This window comes from Ziziphus jujuba, chromosome 8 (genome assembly GCF_031755915.1).
Source record: "Ziziphus jujuba cultivar Dongzao chromosome 8, ASM3175591v1".
Lineage (NCBI taxonomy): Eukaryota > Viridiplantae > Streptophyta > Magnoliopsida > Rosales > Rhamnaceae > Ziziphus > Ziziphus jujuba.
The window spans coordinates 30,133,997-30,153,330 of NC_083386.1; the positions used below are offsets into that span (position 1 = coordinate 30,133,997).

At 34.6% G+C, this 19,334-nt stretch overlaps 5 protein-coding genes across 6 annotated transcripts; 4 read left to right on the forward strand and 1 right to left on the reverse strand.

Moving 5' to 3' along the window:
* Nucleotides 1–248: 248 nt before the first annotated feature.
* LOC107414870 (histone acetyltransferase MCC1) lies at nt 249–3,788 on the forward strand. Its single transcript, XM_016023072.4, has 7 exons — nt 249–551; nt 1,764–1,844; nt 2,310–2,535; nt 2,624–2,768; nt 2,891–2,990; nt 3,083–3,311; nt 3,419–3,788. The coding sequence occupies exons 3-7, from the start codon at nt 2,429–2,431 to the stop codon at nt 3,606–3,608; spliced, it is 771 nt and encodes a 256-aa protein (XP_015878558.1). The 5' UTR covers nt 249–551; nt 1,764–1,844; nt 2,310–2,428; the 3' UTR covers nt 3,609–3,788.
* A 246-nt stretch (nt 3,789–4,034) lies between these two features.
* Nucleotides 4,035–5,606, forward strand: LOC107414869 (protein EXORDIUM-like 6). The gene has a single exon (XM_016023071.4). It carries the CDS (start codon nt 4,470–4,472, stop codon nt 5,433–5,435), a length of 966 nt encoding a protein of 321 aa, XP_015878557.1. The 5' UTR covers nt 4,035–4,469; the 3' UTR covers nt 5,436–5,606.
* A 1,092-nt stretch (nt 5,607–6,698) lies between these two features.
* On the forward strand, nt 6,699–8,209 carry LOC107414842 (THO complex subunit 7A). The gene is made up of 3 exons (XM_016023044.4): nt 6,699–6,857; nt 7,102–7,695; nt 7,931–8,209. The coding sequence occupies exons 2-3, from the start codon at nt 7,102–7,104 to the stop codon at nt 8,060–8,062; spliced, it is 726 nt and encodes a 241-aa protein (XP_015878530.1). The 5' UTR covers nt 6,699–6,857; the 3' UTR covers nt 8,063–8,209.
* A 2,201-nt stretch (nt 8,210–10,410) lies between these two features.
* LOC107414845 (norbelladine synthase) lies at nt 10,411–11,441 on the reverse strand. Its single transcript, XM_016023047.4, has 2 exons — nt 11,100–11,441; nt 10,411–10,951 (listed from the first exon to the last, which is right to left on the reverse strand). Exons 1-2 carry the CDS (start codon nt 11,284–11,286, stop codon nt 10,653–10,655), a joined length of 486 nt encoding a protein of 161 aa, XP_015878533.3. The 5' UTR covers nt 11,287–11,441; the 3' UTR covers nt 10,411–10,652.
* A 4,955-nt stretch (nt 11,442–16,396) lies between these two features.
* On the forward strand, nt 16,397–18,588 carry LOC107414848 (transcription factor MYB41). Of its 2 annotated transcripts, none has more exons than XM_048470604.2 (4): nt 16,397–16,545; nt 16,694–16,982; nt 17,185–18,071; nt 18,341–18,588. In XM_048470604.2, exons 2-3 carry the CDS (start codon nt 16,711–16,713, stop codon nt 18,062–18,064), a joined length of 1,152 nt encoding a protein of 383 aa, XP_048326561.2. In that variant the 5' UTR covers nt 16,397–16,545; nt 16,694–16,710; the 3' UTR covers nt 18,065–18,071; nt 18,341–18,588. The 2 variants fall into 2 exon arrangements, with proteins under 2 accessions (XP_048326561.2, XP_048326562.2); XM_048470605.2 differs by having other exon boundaries at nt 16,402–16,545; nt 16,691–16,982.
* Nucleotides 18,589–19,334: the final 746 nt, after the last annotated feature.

Genomic DNA, 19,334 nt, shown 5'->3' on the forward strand with positions numbered 1-19,334 from the left:
TTCCCAGAGAAGAAAATTCAATACCACAATATTTTTCAAACAGAGTTTTCCAGACGTTGTTATAGGACTGAAATAGCCCATCCCATCCCATCCCATCCCATCCCATCCATGTTTATAAAGTTCAGCCACTCTTCAAAATCCAAGGTCATTTTGGTCTTGTAAATATAACCGTATTATATAGACATACTCACAATTATAAAGTAAAAAAAAAAAAAATATATATATATATATATATATATATATATATAATATTAGAGAACAAAAAACGTAAAAAAAGAAAACACAGAAAGAGAGAAGGAAAGGAAGGACGAAAGAATTTTGAAGCTTAGGGAGAAGTCTTGGTCTTGCATACAATACCTGGGGAGAGAAACGCTCAGTTCGCACGAAAAAAGGATTCCAAATTTACTTTCCAATCTCAACTCCATAAATTATCAGAAAGGCATGGTTTACAGAAACGAGTGAAGCAGGCCGACGTTTCTTTTCCCTTCTTCTTTTCTTCATTTCTTCATCTCTTTCTTTCTCGCTTGTCGCTCCTCGAGGCACTTGACAAAGTAAGCGCTCTAATTCAATCGTACAGGAGGAGATCTCATCTGGGTTTCTGTTTTTTTCATTTTCTTTTTAATTTTTTCCCGATTATTGGAATGGGTACTTATATTAATTATGGGTCATTTAATCTTCGTGGGTTTCTTTTTTTTTTTTTTTTGGGAAAGAGGGGAGGGGGATTTTAGATATTGTGGTATGAGCTTCCTTTCGTTGTTATATCTGGTGGATTCCTCTTGTTTGTGCCACTACTAGAAATTTAGATAGTTTTAGTGTTCTATATTTCTTACAGTGAGTTCTAATCTTGAATCAATTTATCAGCTTTAGGATTGATGTTATTTTTGATATGTTAGAACACCTTTACTCTCGACTAAGGCTTCAATTGAGCTTTCTATTTATGACCAATTAGGACTTATTAGATAATTAATTTAGTTAAAAGACTTCTTGTTGAATACTCGGAATTGTATTCAGAAACCCTTTTTCTATTAACACTTTAACCTGCAGTAAACATGAACTTGCTGGAGTGAAGAAGAAAAAAATATGTTAGGATGAATTTTAGTGTTAAAAATTTGTATTTTTCTTAAAAAAGGGTAAGCTTTTATTTTGTTCAATTGGTGATATCTTTACATGATAATATAATGGAGCTGTTATAGTTTATGGGCTGGTCGACCATCCTGCTAAGTTGCTTTTGTTACATCCCATATTCTTGCTCATTTTTCGTATGACTTTTTTGGATGTCCTTGTTTCAGGCTTTTGTTCGAGTTCTTTTTGTTTGCTTTTGCAGTTATATTACTTCTCCATCTTGGTATATGCTTTTACATTCTCTCACTTTTCTTTTATTTTATTTATTTATTTATTTATTTTTTCCTTTCCCTCCCTATTTATTCCCCGCGTAATTATGGGGAAGAATGTTTTTGTATCATCTACAAGCAAGGATTTGTGTCTCCTAAACATCAAACATTTCCTTGTGGGTTGAAAACTGTATGGTATATAAATGCTGATGGTGTCAAACTTATGTATGCAATCAATGATCTATCTATCCCTGCCTCCTATGGATCAGACAATCTATTTCAAGATTGTTTATTGGCTTTCATGTTTGTGATTAAAGTTTCTTGGCTTTCATGTTTATGATAAAATTTTCCACCATGTCATGCATTCCGGTTCATTTACTTAATTGGGTTTTGATTTTTAGTAATTCAAATTGTTGTTGTTGATTTGTGCAGGCCACCGTAGGAAAGAAGGATCTCCTAAAGAGTTCAATTCGCTCACTACCTCTTTGATTGTGAAGGAAAGATGCAGTCAAGGTATTACTTTAAACAAATAAGTTTCGTCTGAACTCTGGTATCTATATGTGCTAAACAAGGTTAGATCTGTGATAGACTTAAAACAAAAACAAAGAATGACCTTGCAGTGCCATTGATCTTGTGTACAGAAATGTGAGGCGTTCCTGGTCAAACTATTTGGAATATACTTTTCCTTCCTGTGTATCAATAAAGATTTTGACTTGGTATTTGAAGCAAGGAGCTTCTTGTTAAATGAAAAACCAACTCAGAATAAAAAAGGTTAATGAATTAAATTGCTTAAATCCTCTTTCATCACAATTGAAATAATCTGGCCGGCCTTCTAAGTTTTTGGAAATTTGTTTTGCCAGAGTTATTTGTTTTTTGCACTCATTATGTATAATTATCTTGTTAAATGTTTCATTTTTTTCTCTGTGCTTTACAATATATATTGCTGGAATTAATGGAAAGCATGATTTTCTCTTTCAGTTTTCAGTAACTACTGCATGGATTTCCCTGGCTGATGTGGCATAAATGGAAGGAGAAATTCTTGCACAAATTTACCAAGTATATCAAATCTTTGCTGGTGACTGAATAATCTGTCTTCAATGGTGAACTCAAAGTCCTTGAGACAACCAATCATATGCTTCAGGCCTATAAGACCGTCTGACCTTGAGATTTTAGAGCAAATTCACAGTGATTTATTTCCCATTAGGTATATAATTTCCTTTGATGGTTTCTCTCGGGTATGGGCTTTAACATAAAGTGGCTGCTTCTAAGAAATATTGTGCTAATCACTTCAGGTATGAGGCTGAGTTTTTCGAAAATGTAGTCAATGGGCGTGAGATTGTTTCATGGGCAGCAGTTGATCGCAGCCGGCCAAATGATGAAAATGATGAACTCATTGGATTTGTAACTGCACGAATTGTTCTTGCCAAAGAAAGTGAGGTATGTTCTCTAAGATGTTATAATGTATGTACCATTCACAATTCTCATAAGAAAAGATTATAAATTTCTGGTTTCCTCAAGTAAACTAATTTTCTCCACTTGACAAAAAATTGGTCTTATAGATAGGGGATATTCTCAGTTACGACCCACTGAAATCAGATCAGACCTTAGTCTACATTTTGACGCTGGGGGTGGTAGAAGCATACAGAAATCTTGGCATAGGTGGGAATTTGTCTCTGCTCTGATTGGGTTTAGGAGGCCAATTTCTTTCAATGTTTAAGCCAGTTGATTTGATCTGTGTGTTGGAATTGCAGCTTCTTCACTTATCCGTGAGGTCATAAAATATGCGTCGGGTATACAGACATGCAGAGCAGTTTACTTGCATGTTATTTCCTATAACAATCCCGCGATCCGTTTGTACAAGAAAATGTCATTTAAGTCTGTTCGAAGATTGCAAGGATTCTACTTGATCAATGGTCAGCATTATGATTCATACCTGTTTGTCTACTACGTAAATGGGGGACGATCTCCTTGCTCGCCATTGTAAGTGCAAATGATTCTTTAATTACTCTCTGACTCTGTTATATGTTGTTGTTTATCAGTTTCCATATTCAGCATTCAAAATCATTGTTGTATTATGTGTTCTGTAGAGAGCTCATCACGGTTATGCTGAGTTATATGAGGAATGGATTCAAGTCGATGTCGGCAAGACTATGGAGAAACGATGGTAGGAAGCTCTCAAAATGGTCCAAATGTAAAGAAACCCACTGCCTTATTTCCACAAATCAAAGCAGAAGAAACATTACAGCAGCTGAGTGTACAGGGTGCGAGTGTGTTTGATTTGTCTTTTTCAGAAAAAAAAAAAAAAAAAGCTAAAAGAAAATTTAAAGGGGAGAGAGAGAGAGAGAGAGAGAGAGAGAGGGAGGGAAGCATTAGGAAAATGAATAATGTCTGGTCTGGTCTGCCTGTAATAAAACTTTTTTTGATCTCGATTGGAAGGTGATTAATATTCACGTCTCATCTCAATCTCATTTGGATAGTTTTGAGATTATTTCTATTAAATTGATGAACCAATAATAAAAAATTTTGAGATTATTTGAATTAAATTGATGAACCAATAATAAAACAATATCATATACATATATATAATTATTATTTTATTTAGCAGAATTAATCAAAGTTTGAGTTAAATATATGCTAACCAAATTAGATAGAATACAATGAATGTGTTCCAAATTAAACAGCAACACCAATTAGAGATTACCGGCGTAAGCCAACCTCTCTGCCATTCTAATATTTTTAGCTTGTATTCATGAAAAGAAATGCGAACACGCATGGAATGCTATTATAGGACAGAGCCAAGAAAATGGACATACGTTGACTATTTCTTGCATTGAATATTGATGGTCATCACTAAATATGACCGGGAAAACATGTAGCGGTCAATGGGCAACCGAAAATTCCAATCCAAGCGTCAAATTGTAAGGCAGAGGATATGTGGTGTGTGGTGTGTGGTGTGTGGCGTGGGCGTGAGAGCTTGGCCTGCTTTGTCGGAGTGGTATATGCTGATACAAGGGGGGTATAAATAAGAGTGCATAGCAATGATGGAAAAGCGGTAGAAGAAGATTTTACATTTGGGACAAAGACCCAAAAAGGAAATAAAATAAAAAATAAATAAAAAATAAAAAAGGTGAATAACAAATGGCGTCTTCTCTACCAAAGCGCCTTGTAATACTAGTTGCAATCACATTGCTGCTGCTGCTATCGAGCGAAATGGCAATGGCAAAGGGCAAAGGCAAGGGCAAGGGCAAGGGCAAGGGCAAGAATTCCAACGACGTCCTCACCTACCACGGAGGGCCCCTCCTCACCGGAACCATCAACCTTTCCGTCCTCTACTACGGCCAAGTCGGACACGTCCAGAAGAAGCAGATTCGGGCCTTCATCAAGTCTCTCAACTCCGATAAAGGAGGCCAGCAGCCCAGCGTGGGTTCCTGGTGGAGAATGGTGGAGAGCTACCAGTCCATGGCTAACAAGGGCCTCAAAAACAACATCCCAAGAATCACGGTGCGCGTGGCCAGAGCTATCACCGACACTTCCTACTCCGCAGGCAAAATCATGACCATGGACTTTGTGAAGTTGCTGGTCGACAAGGCCACGGGCGGAAAGCCCAACACGCTGGCGGTCATCTTCACCGACAGGCAGGTGACGGTGCAGGACATGTGCACGGGGAGGTGCGCGCAGCATGGAGTGGTGGGGAACCAGCCGTTCGTGCTGGTGGGGAATCCGGAGACGGAGTGCCCCGACGCTTGCGCGTGGCCGTTCGTGAAAGCCAGCAGCGGGCCCACAGGGGTAATACTGCAGCCACCAAGCGGCAACCTCGGGGCGGACGCCATGGTATTGTCGCTAGCTGCGGGGTTGGCGGATGCGGTGACCAATCCATTGGGCGACGGGATCTACATGATGGGTGCCAGACATGAGGGACAAGTGGGACCCGTCACCGCTTGCAGGGACATCTTCGGAAGCGGCGCCTTCCCCGGCTACACCGGTAAGGTCCGGGTCGACCCCAAAACTGGAGGTGCTTTCAACTTTCATGGCGTCAAGGGCAACAAGTTCTTGCTGCCTGCCGTTTGGAACCCCGCTACTAGGCAATGCTGGACTCCTCTTTGATTTTTTTCTTCTTTTTTTTTTTTTTTCATTTTCTTTTTCTTTCTTCTTTTTCCAACGACGACTACTTCTTTAATTTTTTATTTTTTTCCCCATTCCATCTAACTCGCTCTGTGTTTGTTTACTCGAGCCGCGCCATCATCTATTTTAATCCAATCTCGCCACTTTACCGCCTTTACCTCTGTTACCCGATTCATTCTTACATTTTTTTTTTTTTTTTTTGATTTTTGATTTTTGAAAAGTACATTATATATATATATATATATAGCCAAATTTTATTTTTTATTTTATAAGATATATATAGCCACCCATGTTATGATGGGTTTCAAAATTCATATCGTATACGACACCTCCTCCAATTACATACAAATTCATAACGCTGCCATAATTCATAAATTGTGCAACCTCTCCCACCTAATAGCAAATTAAATTATATTTTTCATATATGCATATACATATATCAAAAGAAAATGTTAGCACGTAGTTGACGCTATACTATATATGGTGGTTGTATAGTCATGACGATACGTAATCAAATAAAGTTGCTCATGCGTTTTTAAAACTTTACGGGGCAATTAAGGTTGCATTCTATCGTCTTGTGTATCTATACTTTGACAAAATATCCAAATTATTTTAGGGAAGCTGAAAATTAGTAAATCAATTTGTAATCTAATAATACAATTTAAAAATTTATACCTTCAGGAAGAAAAGCAAAAAAGAAAAAGAAAAAATAAAGTAAAGGGAAGTTGTCACCTTTGGAATAACACACCATATTCTTATATTGTAAATATATCCTGTAGTTTAAAAACATATTATATGGAATGATTATGTTATATATCACTTTCAATTATTACAAAAAATATATATAAATTTAACTAACTATAATCATGGACAACATCATATAATAATAAAGTAAAATACATTTCCTATAGATACATTGTTATGTATAAGTGATTTGTTACAATATATAATATATTATTTATTTTTTCAAAAAAAAAATATTATTTATGTAATAATTTATATAACCTTTTATTTAGATTTGTAGTTAAAATAATAAATTTATTTTTAACTTTCATTTTATTTTTCCATAATACTCAAAATGATAACTCAATTGATATATGGTATGATTAAAAAAAAAATGAAATATTGTTCTTAAAAAAAAAAAAAAGAAAATAAGAGTTTCAACAATGAAAAAACAAAAGAAAAGAAATTCGTAACTTCTGGATGTAAAGCCCACTCAGGCTGGGATGTGTTGGGCTCAATCAAGCCCAACTAGCAAGTAAAAACTGTCGCTCCCTCGCAAGAAAGAGAAGGAGACGAGTTGGAACAGATTTTAGGGCTATACTCAGGAGGCGTTTGCTGCTTCAGCGGCCAAATCTGCTCCGACGAACCGGAAAAGCCGAAATCTTTCACACATTTATTCAGGTATTCCCTCTCTCTCTCTCTCGCTCGCTATCTGTTTTTATATGATGCTATGTTTGAACTACAGCAAGTTGTGCCAATTATGGTCGGAAAATTTGGAGAGAATTTTTGCGTATATATTTTTAGCTTGGTTAAAGAAGAAAGTTCTTTATTTATCAATAAAATAGAATAAAACAAAAACAAAAATAAAATAAAAGAAATATAAAGTGGGACTTACAAATACAATTGATATGGGGAATGGTGGTAGATGTTGGTTAAAGGGAGGAAAGTATCAGGCCGTGGTGAAGCGGTGGCTGCCAACTACGCTTTTGGAGCGCATGAAGATGACATAATCATCAAACACAGGCTTCTGACACGCACCACCACCACAAGGGGTGAGCCACCCTTGAAGAAGCTTCAGAAAAAGTTCACTTCTTTCTTCCTGGAGGCCGACAAGGACGACAGCAACTACGCCGACTGCGAAAAGCTCGCCAGAGCTTTCTTGCAGGAGCTCTCTACATTTGAGATTCCTCTGCTTAAGAGCAAAGCGGTTGTTGAGGCCAATGTCAGAGAGAAGGAAAACTTCAACGAGTTGAAAGAGGAGATTAACAGGCAGATTTCGCATGCCCAGTCTGACATTGAAGATCTTAAGAAACTACTCCAAGCGAGCAAGATTGAGAGGCAGCACAAGGAGGAGTGCGAGGCTATCAGGAAATTGATTGCCATGCAGCCTCCTAGATCTGAGACGCAGAAGCTTATAGTGGAACTGGAGAAAGAGATTGCTGCTCTCGATGCTGAAAACACCGCCAGTTCTAGGATGCTCGACCTTCGCAAGAAGCAGTTTTCTCTTCTACTCCATGTGGTATGTGCCTTTTGCTATTCTTTCTCTCTTCTTTTCTGAATATTATCCTCTCTCTATCCCAATCACAGTTTCAATATTTATATATAATTTGTGCTGTCCTCCTCTAGTTGTTGTGTCAGTGTGGTTCAAAGAAAGTTCTCAACGTTTTCTGACGCTGGACTTGTATCAGACCACTTGATGTATTAGGTTAAGATTAAAACTGTTAACATTTTCCTGTTATTCAACTTTTCTGTAGGTGGATGAGTTGCAAAATACCATAGAGGAAGAGCAGAAAAATATGATAGAGGAGATGAGGCTTGCAGCTGAAGAGCAGAAGAACGGAATGGAGGATGCAAGTGGGGGTTCAGAGGCTATGGCTGTTGATTAGTTGTAATAATATGTGAGATGCCAGATTTTGTCCTCTTATATCTGTTTCTGTTTTTCCATTCATACCTCGCATTGTTGGGAATCAACGTAACACAGTATCAGAATATTACTTGCTGTTAATGGTGATTTGTCAGCAAATTTTAAAATTCTTAATCGTCTACAATTAGTTCATTCTCTTCCAACTCTATGCTCCAAGTTGACACGAGGTAAAAATTGATAAAAGCGTTATTCCTACACCATTCCTTTTATTTTTTTATTTTTTATTTTTTATTTTTTTCTGTTTAGCTTCTTCTGTGTCACAAAGTTACTTAGGATTTGACAAACCATGGAAGGTAAGAGAGTCCATATTATTATACAAAACTACACCACTTGATACTTTCATGTGTAATAGCATGTGTATAGCGTCGACAAACTCTTGTTTGTATGGTTCTATGTAATTTGTTATTTGCACCAGTAATCTAAACGCATGATCAATAACTTACACCCCTTGCTATTACTACTAGTGTGGATAGTTTAGACAAGACAGCATGATGCTCCTTGGAAGTCTTAGTGGAAATTTCATGGGACCTTGTATTGTTTGAACACTGAGATGTCCTTTGCTGACTGCCTGTTTTTCAACCTACCGGGATAATGGATATTTTGTATGTTAAATAGATGGTCTTGATCTAATCTTTCGTACTTGAGCCTTTGGTGTGATATAGAGACTTGTAGGTTGTTTTACACTTTTAAAAGTTGAGAAGTTTATTGCAACTTGTAGTGGATGAAGCAAATGCTTTTGCCATGCAGTAGTGAGATAAACTTTTGCTCAAATTTTAAAAAGTAGAGAAGTTTATTGCAACTTGTAGTGGATGAAGCAAAAATGCTTTTGCCATGCAGTAGTGAGATAAACTTTTGCTCAAATTCTTTTGTTTAAGTGTTGCCTTTATCATGATATGTGCGTGGGAATTTATCAGTGGCAGCTACCATGATCATGTGAATGTAATATGGTAAATGTTTGGAAACAGCATTGTGATTTTCACAAGATCTGTTAAAATGTAGATCATGATAGAAAAACAATCGAAGCAGGGGAAGTGATAAAATACGATGGGCAAGTAACGGCCAACTTATTTGTCAGTTTTCTAGTAGAACCCAGGATCAAATTCAAGGATAATATAGTGCGGGAACATATTTAAGTGGGCTTAGGAATAGTGTTTGTTGGACAGTATAAAAGTTGAGGAAAACTAATATCCCTCATCGTGTTAATGTTGAGGTTTGTTGTTGTTGTTGGTGGTGAGATGGTTGTTGGCGAGGGGAGCGAGTTACTCGAGCGAGTCCACACTGACCTAGTCAACGGCATTTGCAGCATTTTCTCCCTTGACATCATACTCGAGTTGAGACTTGACAATGCAGGTATTCTTGTCTTTCTATTTCTCAGGAATTTCAATGCGAATTTGATAATAAGTAAATCCCAAGTCCAGATATGCTCCTTCAGTCAACTCTGCTTCTTTCACATGGTTCTCATCATCAACCTTTTTGAACTTCTCGGTGAATCTTGTGTGCCTTAAATATTGGAATTCAGAAAACCAACCAACCAGTTAATTGTTAACTTTTTAAATTTTTTTATGATGCTAATTAAGATTTTTGTGAAGAGTATGCACCTTGAAGAAATATAAGCTTGTGAATAGTCCCAACGCCTCCATCACCTTAATGACTTGATGTTTCTCGATGGTAGGGTGTTGCTCTGCCAGGAGTCTTGCAGGTTTGAGACTCCCAAGCTTTACTTGCTGTTACATTGATTTCGATCTCATGGGAAACCTTCCCGACCACCACTTTTAGCTTTTGCTTTGAAATGCGTGGTTCCGATTCCGATTTATGGTATTTAAGGTGTGAGCGATGGAGTGCCTATTACTCTGCAGTGGTATCTTTCTTTGTTTTGGGGCTCAGTCCTGGAAACAGCTCCACTTTATAATACCGAAATACCTACCGCACCCAAGTTTTTAGTCAATTTAACTTAAAACGATCTTTATAGTGCTGATATACCTACCGCACCCTGATTTTAAGTTAATTAACTTGAATGATCGAATTGTCTCCACTAGCGTTTATTTATGTATCATGTTACTGCATCGTGTGCGAGACCATCTTTTTGCTTGTTCGATACAACAAATTTATTTCATTTTTTGTAAAGCATATAGCGTTTAATTTTGTCAATCATAAAAGGACAAGTTACTAAATAGAAACGAGGCTAAGTGAAATTAGAATCGCATGTACATGTATATAAATAATTTTTAGAAACTCCACAACACATTTAGCACCAGCGCCAATTAGGTAGAAAAATGAAAAAGAAAAAAGAAATTCATTGATTCGTTGATATGAAGATGAAAACCAAGCAGCAGCAGCTTTGTTATTAGTGATATATGTATATATATATATATATATTATTGTAGTTGATTACAAGTTACGGATATTTGAAGGTTGTGATAGCGCAAAAGCAGATAGCCAGATAATGATGATGAGCTTGGAAACATGTGATTATAAAAATAAAAATGGTGCATAGATAGATATATGGATAAGCAGCTGCAGCGTGGTGACTAAATTTTAACTGAATTAATTATCTAAGTGGTTGTGGTGGTGGTGAAAGAGTTTTTGGCAGTTTCTGCAATGTCTGCAAAATGCTTGATAGAGACGAATGAGGCATTTGCAGCAGCCTCTTCCTTGACATCATACTCGATGGTGGACTTGATTATGGAAGAGGATTCCTTATCATCTTCTTTCTCTATTATTTCGAATCGAACTCGGTAGAGAGTAAATCCCAAGTCCAGAAATCCGCCTTCAATAACTTCTGATTCTTTCACTCTTTTCTCATCATCAACCTTTGTGAACTTCTCTTTGCAAACCCGCCCGGACGGAAAGCCTTTGGGATTAATGATTATAGTATACAAATAGATATTATCAATCAATATTATTACTGTTCATATATATATATATATAAGAAATTAATCAAATGGATTATATATAAGAATCATTAGTTATTTATAGTAGTAAAATTGACAATCAATTACCAGGGACAAAAGTAAGCTGGAGAACAGTCCCAACGCCTCCATCACCATGAATAACATCGACTTTCTCGATGAGATTAGAGAGTTGTTGCTGAACGAGGTATGCCAGTCGGAGGCTGCCGTAGAGCTCCCAAACTTGGCCGGCCGGCACCTTTACTTCTAACTCATGCGAAACCTGCCCACTTACCATGCTTTCTTAATCAATTTAATTATAATTTTGGTACACTATTGAATGATGAATAATATCAAGTAATTGAGTTATACTGATAATTGATGGTCGGAAAGAAAGAATCAATTATTTGTGGTGTATTGGGGGTGGGGTTGCTTGTTTGTTTGTTTGTTTGTTTTTTGCCCTTCGATAATATACATATTTATGGGTTCTATGTTCGATGTGATGTTTAAAAGGACAAGGTCCACGGGCAAAAGCATATTTCTCTCTACTTGGTACTTACCCATCAAATGATTCCACCACCGGCCTATTTTCTTTTTTTTTTTTTTTTTATTAGTTCTTTGATTCTATACATATTATGTCTGTATCTTAATAGGAATGCTCATTTTGTGCTGGTGCTGCCATATTATTATTATTATTATTATTATGTATGGTTTGTTGGTTTCTCCTTTTTTTTTTTTTTTTGGGAGACCGAGAGACCAACAGAGAGTGGCAGTATGATATATATATATATATATATATATATATTTTGAAACAGACATTATGCAACCTTACATAATTATTTAATAAAAACAGAAACTTTTTTTTTTTTTTTTTTGCTTGATCAAAATAAAATAATTCATTCCGCACTCAGACCTTGTACGTGAGGAAACATATAAGGATAAAGCTAGCTACCTTGGGCAATCTATGCAGCCACATATTTGATCATCGACTGAGAGCAAATTTAGCCTGCTTATTAGCCACCAAATTAAAACTTGAAATTTATAAAATACGAGTTTTACTATTCATAATTAAATCGATGGAAAACACAATTAAAAGCAGAAGCAAAGCAGCCTGTTTGACCTACTTTCCAATCCTAATATTAAACCACAACTTTTGAGTGTGTTTTGGATTCGGGCTTTCATTAACTAAATGATTTATCTTGTGACTGTGAATTCAGCATACTATATATTCCATCTATCTAGCTAATCCCATCATGATTTTGGATAAAATTAAGAGACACTATATATATATATATATATATATATATATTATATTCATATTATCTTTAGTCTTTACATATAAAATCTAATTAAACAATGTTTATATGCCTTAATCAGGATTTACCTTGCCGGGTTGAATCTATTTACTTCCGCTAGTTAAACTTACCTTCTCATCCATCGCTTGAAAACTCATGTTAAATGTCCTTTTTTAAATACCCCTTAACGTCACGGAACATTCTTCTACCTTGTCCTTTTTAGTTTTTTCGGGTGAAATTCTTCTACCTTTTTCTTATCCTTTACTTGACACTTAAAGGAACCAATTAATAAAAAGCTATACATCAAACACGAAACCAATTAATAAAAAGCTGTACATCAAACACGCATTTTCAATGTATATGTAGTTAACTTAAAGCATTTATACCCAATTGATGATTTTATCGTAAAATTAATCACATATATGTATATATATATACATATATTATATAGTCTTTCACTTATAATGCTTTAATACAACTATGTACAGATGGTCCTACAAGGTATAGTTCAATGGAAAAAACCAATGTCTTCTAGGGTAACCAAGTTAAAATCCTCCTACCTCCATTATTAAAAAATAAGATAAAAAAACCTACATACAGGTGGGTTGACTAAAAACGTGACTAGAATTCATAAAGAATTGCAAAAGCCTAACAATGTTATCATGTCATATATATACTTTATACCTAGTATCAGTTGAATTGATTAATTACTTTTCAAACACATTAAAAATCAAATTATTGCTTGCCGACATTAGGGAATTTCTTGTTTCATTTCTCATAGTATCAAACTCGTTGAATTTGGCTTTTTTATTTTTTTATAAAACATTGAATTTGCTTCTCATAAACAAGTATATATATATATATATATATATATATATTTCATTATAAACTTATCCCTAGCTAAATAGTTTTCAAATGAATACATACAAATGCAGAAACTACAAGAGAATAATAAAAAAGTGCTTTTTTACTTTTTGACCAACAATTTCGGAAACTAGCTAGCTATTAGCTAATAGCCTAATACCCTCGCAATCGCAACAGGCAAATACATTGCATCTTAGATAAAAAAAATAACCACATCTAATCTATTTCTAAACTATTTTATTTTAACTAAGTTAGTCTACTTTAGGCAAATATTATGGAGTGTGCCGGCTAGTAAACATGCTGGTTAACTGTCCAGCGTACCAATTCAAGGAAACGAAGTCAAATAAGAAGCTTAAATTTTAACTCCAAATTAATTAATTAATTTGTATGTAAGATAATTAGAATACTTCTAACACACACACACACACATAGATATGCTATTGTACGTTAATGTTGCGTGTATTAAAGTAAAGCTGAAGAGACTTGCAAATGTGGATAATGGCGTATATGTGGTCAGGAGAAAAGCCGCGGCAATCACTACGGTGCTTTTAACCACCAAATTGACTACATAATCATCAATAAATGATGTCATTTTGCTGTAATCTATACATTACAAATGATATAACCCACAAACACACATAAACACACACACACACACACACACACACACACACACACATGTATAAATGCACACCTGCAGCTCATAAAATTTAAGAAAAAGATAACATCACACATATATAGCTTTGCTCCACTTTATATATATGTAGCACAAAACATGAAATGAAAACATTTGTTTTAATTAAGTAAATAAATTAACCATAATGGCTTTTTAATCTGTATAGTGCGTACCATATAACTAGGCCCATAAATTAGTAGACCGGATTGCATGAGCCGTAATAATATAATATATTATAGGTGAAGAGGACATTAGGAGGGAGATTTAGGAAAATGTATATATTAATTATATATATTAACACATAATTAGTTGAAGTCAAAGATATGAGGACGAGGTGTAACGATTCTAATTAACTGGATTTTTGCAAATTGCAATCTACCAACCACTAAGCTTCAATCTCATTGCCAAGTAAACCTCGTGCGAAACTAATTGTATTAAATAATTTTCCACAACATTTTCATGCAATATATCAGCCTCTATTAGCTTTCAGTTAATTTAAATAAATAAAATACACAAAGAAAGAGATGAAGGAAATAAATTTTAAAGGCGTTTGCATGCATGCGAGATGCAACCAAATTACAAAGGTCGTAATAGCCATGAGATATAGCAGCGGAGGGTTCATCGCTAGCTATATATGCGTATATATATGTTGAGCAACACACGTTCTCCTAGATTCCATTAGATATTTACACGTCCCATTCCATGTGTTGTGATATTTGTTGCCACCTTATTGTTACTAGTCTAATAAAATAAAATAATATATATATATATATATATATATATATTGTTATGTTGTCTTGAAAACATGTTTCCAACATGCAAGGATGAGAATGTGTGTTATATACTGATAATATTATGTCAATTAATTAATAATTTTAAACTAAAAACTAATAAAAACAGTGGTAATTTTTAACAATTGTTATGTACCTTAATATATAGGTTTCTAATATAAGATGACAATAATATTTCTAATATATCAAAATCTTATATATATATATATATATATATATATATATAGTTACATCCTAACGATCTTTCCATGAGGTCTTTTATGATCATTAGTCTTTGACTAATTCAAAGGATATGTTGGTTAACTATATTAGTTTAATAAAACACTAAAATTTTAAAAGGAGAAAATGTAAATCCTATCTAGACTCATTTAAAATTTAAAGCATTTTCAAAACTTAAATATTAAAGCATTCCAAAAATTGATAATTTAGATCGGTAGGAAAATCATTAACACATCTTAATAGAAAATTTTCTATATATATATATATATATGATTACTTCAATCATCTTATGACTGAGTGTATATATGTATATATATATATATATATATATTTGTGGATCATCTCATGACTAAGCAGCATCTCTATATATTTGCTTCAATTCACTCCTTTAAATTAAGGAAAAAAGTTGCATAATTATAAATTAATTAATAAAAAATAAAAATAAAAAATAAAAAAGAGGACAAGCAACATGCGGATGCATATTGGATCCAAATCATTAGTTAATTAAAGAAAAAATTGGTTTGGCAGGAGGGAGTTCAACTGTGCAATGGCCACAATGTCGTTTGATTTAATATATAGTTATTATGAACTCAATATTCTATATGATTGAAAGAAGATATATCTATCCATGAGGATCCGGAGAAGAATTTCAAAATATATATCCATTTACTTGTTTGATTATAGGTGACCATGAGTTTATTATGTATAAGTGATCATAGACCTTTAATTTCCAGGAGAAGATAATCCTAGATAATTTTAATATAAACAACCATTTTAATTTTCTAACTGCTTATTGGCATTGATATTTAGGTTATGTATATACTCACTAGTAGCTGGCTAAGGATGATTATTTACAATTAAGTTCTAATTAATAAATTAATATAATTAGTTTCAAATAAATTGTTAGCATTATTATTAACGTTTACATATAAAAAGAAAAGAAAAAAAATTGCACGACAGAGCTATATGCAGCAACTAATTAAGTAATTCAACATTTTCTATATAAATGTATACACCTAAAAATTAGTGGATGTATTCAAAAACTTTTAGAATGATCAATCGGCTCGAAAGTGTATGTATATATATGGAAATTCTATAGTGAGGATGGTCCGCATAAGGACCGCAGTATTAGTGACGGTTTTTTATAGGATTAATGACGGTTGTTTAGAAAATCGTCACCAATACTACAAAAAACCGTCACCAATACTGTGGTCCGCATGAGGACCGTCCGCATCATAAACGGACTGTGTATATATATATATATATATATATATGTAATATGTTAATGTTGAGGTTGGTGGGGTCCCATCCGAAGACTGAGTAGTAGTGTTGCGTGGTTAATGAGAAAACTTATTTTCTTTGATAATATTTTTGTTGATGCCACCTATTGCTACCACTTTGTTGCCGATGTGTCCCTTTCTAGCTCTCAATTACCGTAAATAGGGTCATGGCAAATTTAATTTAATGAAGACCTAGCAGTGGCACGCACCCAATTAAGCCTTTTTGTTTTTTTTTTTTTCCTAAATCTATATCCACGCATTTACGCACACCACTACTATATATATATAGAAGCAGAAGCAGCACAGATCATCAATTTGTCTTCACCATAGGCATGTTAATATATATAGCCAATTGAATTTCCAACCTTATCTTCAATCCGTCAAGCTCTCCCATAAATGAGTGATATCTAGCTTAATTATGATAAATTGAAGGTTAGTTTCAATTTTTCTTTTTCTTCGATCACATTAATTAGTCTGTATTATTTTTTCCATCCTACGTAACTCGCTACTGTATAATTAGAAATGATCAACTAATTAATTAAAAGGACAAAATTAGTATATGATTAATTTGGTGCAGCAGAGTGGAGAGATTTAGAAATGATGGGAAGAGCAGCAGATGATGAAAAAGGAACGTTGATGATAAAGAAGGGAGCATGGACGCCAGAAGAAGACAAAAAGCTGGTGGATCACATCCAGAAGCACGGACATGGGAGTTGGAGAGCACTGCCAAAGCTTGCAGGTCTCAAGAGGTGCGGCAAAAGTTGCAGGCTCAGGTGGACCAACTACCTCAGGCCTGATGTCAAGAGGGGCAAGTTTTCTCAAGAAGAAGAGCACTCCATCATCAACCTTCATGCTCTTCTTGGCAACAAGTACTAATTCATTTTTTCCTTATATATATATATATCTTTCTGATCATCTTCTTGAATATACATTAACTGCTTAATTTCTCTCTTTCTCTCTCTCTCTCTCTCTCTCTCTCTCTCTCTCTCTCTCTCTCTCTTCGCTAAACTACTAGCTAGCTACTTGTTCTTTAATTAATAAATTAATTAATTAACTTCCTTCCTTGATCAGGTGGTCGACCATAGCAGGCCATCTTCCAGGACGAACCGATAACGAAATCAAGAACTTCTGGAATACCCATTTAAAGAAGAAACTTGTTAAAATGGGCATTGACCCTGTCACCCACCGCCCTTTAACAACTCACCATCAATATGATCACAACAATATTCTCTCCAATCTTCTTCTGCAGCCACAGTCCACGTTGATTAATGCTGATGCAGCTGCTGCTAACGTTGCCAATTTGCTGAATCCAATATGGGAGTTTAATAATGCTTTGAGACTAAGCTACTGCCCATCATCAGATGCATCAGTACAGCAAATTGCCAATAACATCCAAGCGTTGCATGATTTAGTGCAAGTCCTATTTGGCTCCACTGCTAGTCCTATTCCTAGTCCTCCTACCACATCCAGTTCCAGTACCCCTAATATGGCTAATATCAGTGTTGGTACTAATATTTCAACTCATCAGCTGTACTTTCATACAAATATTAATCCAAATGCAGAAGCCTCCCAGCCGACACCAACCAGCTATGACTATAATCATCATCCACCCATTTCTGGCTACAAATTTAGTACCAACACTAGTATTGGTACTGCTAGTACTAGCAATGGCGCAATTCCAAATTTCAATGATCTCGATCAACTACCTCATTTGGTTCCGGCCAGCTATACCAAAGAGATTAATGCTTCTACTTGTACTGATATTGGTGATGACGATGATGATCATCATCATCATCATCATGAAAAGGAAATTAGTAAGAAGATTAATATTTCTCCAAATATTCATATTTCTAATCCCTCATCCACATCAACCACCTTTGAAGTTTTGGGATGGAGAGATCTAATAGATGACGAAGCAACAGACTCCTACTGGAAGGATATCATGGAGTAAAGTATATGTAAATTCCTTTTTCCCTTTCTATCCTATACTATACTATACTCATCCGCCCTATTTATTAACTAGCTAATTGAATGCTTGCTAGCTATTAGCGACATATAGCTTTTAAAGCTCTCTGTATAACATATATCTATATCTATAAATATATATATATATATATATATATATATTTTTTTTTTATTAGAAATCTTTTCATGATCTACTACTAATATCTTTTCTTTTTATGATATGTTGCTAATTATTAATATAAAAATTATAATTTCTTGGCAGCCAAGCATCTTCGCAGACATGTTCAATCTCGTAGAAGGATGTGCTCTCCCTGGTCATATCATCACTGCGTTCCTTGGATTTATACAACATTAATCCTACATTCGTTTTCTTAATTATTATCATTTGGAATTAATTTATACTGGATTTTAGTTTATATATATATATATATATATATGTAAATATAGCATTGTTTAAAATTTCATTTTTTATTTCCCGTCGATTGATATATACAATACAAGCATTTGTTATTGGTATTATGCATCCATAGTGCATTGATTATATATCCTTCCATTTATTAAGTAATTAATTGCAGCAAATTTCTAATCCAAATTAAAGATCGGCTGTCATGTTTTCTTTGTGAACCATTCCTTTGTTTTCTTAATTAATCTCCCCAGCTAGGCATGGGATGTATAGCATCATATATAATACATATGCATGGTTCAACTAAAGTTTTGACCGGTTTATTAATTAATCAGTTTCCGTTAGGCTGTATGTATTGTGTATATATATATATATATATATATAGCACATATTGATCATTTAACTTCCTTTGAAATCATGTAGAGAGACCGAGACAGTACATTATCAAATTTAATATCTAAGAGTGGGTGAATATGAGAAGAGTTAGTTATATGAGAAAGATCCTCCGTGTTGAAGTAGGAATTAGAGGGCTTTGACCTTTGTGTAAAACCTCTCACAAGCACAAAACAAACAATATTGAAAGATTTGACAGACAATTAATGATTTTCTTTAACTAACTAATTGATAACTTTTGTGCCTATCTTGTCACATTTCTTTTAAAAAGTCAAAGGTTTTTGTTACCTATTTGGTGAGAATATTTCCTTATGATTTATGCATTTGATGCAAAACTTAAACAAGTCATTTGCAAGAACCTAACAGTTTCGCTAGAATAGCTAGGTGCCCCTAGCATGCGTGAAGTTGACAGTGTTGAAATGCTTGCCATTTGATATGCCCCATTAGTACTTTACTGAAA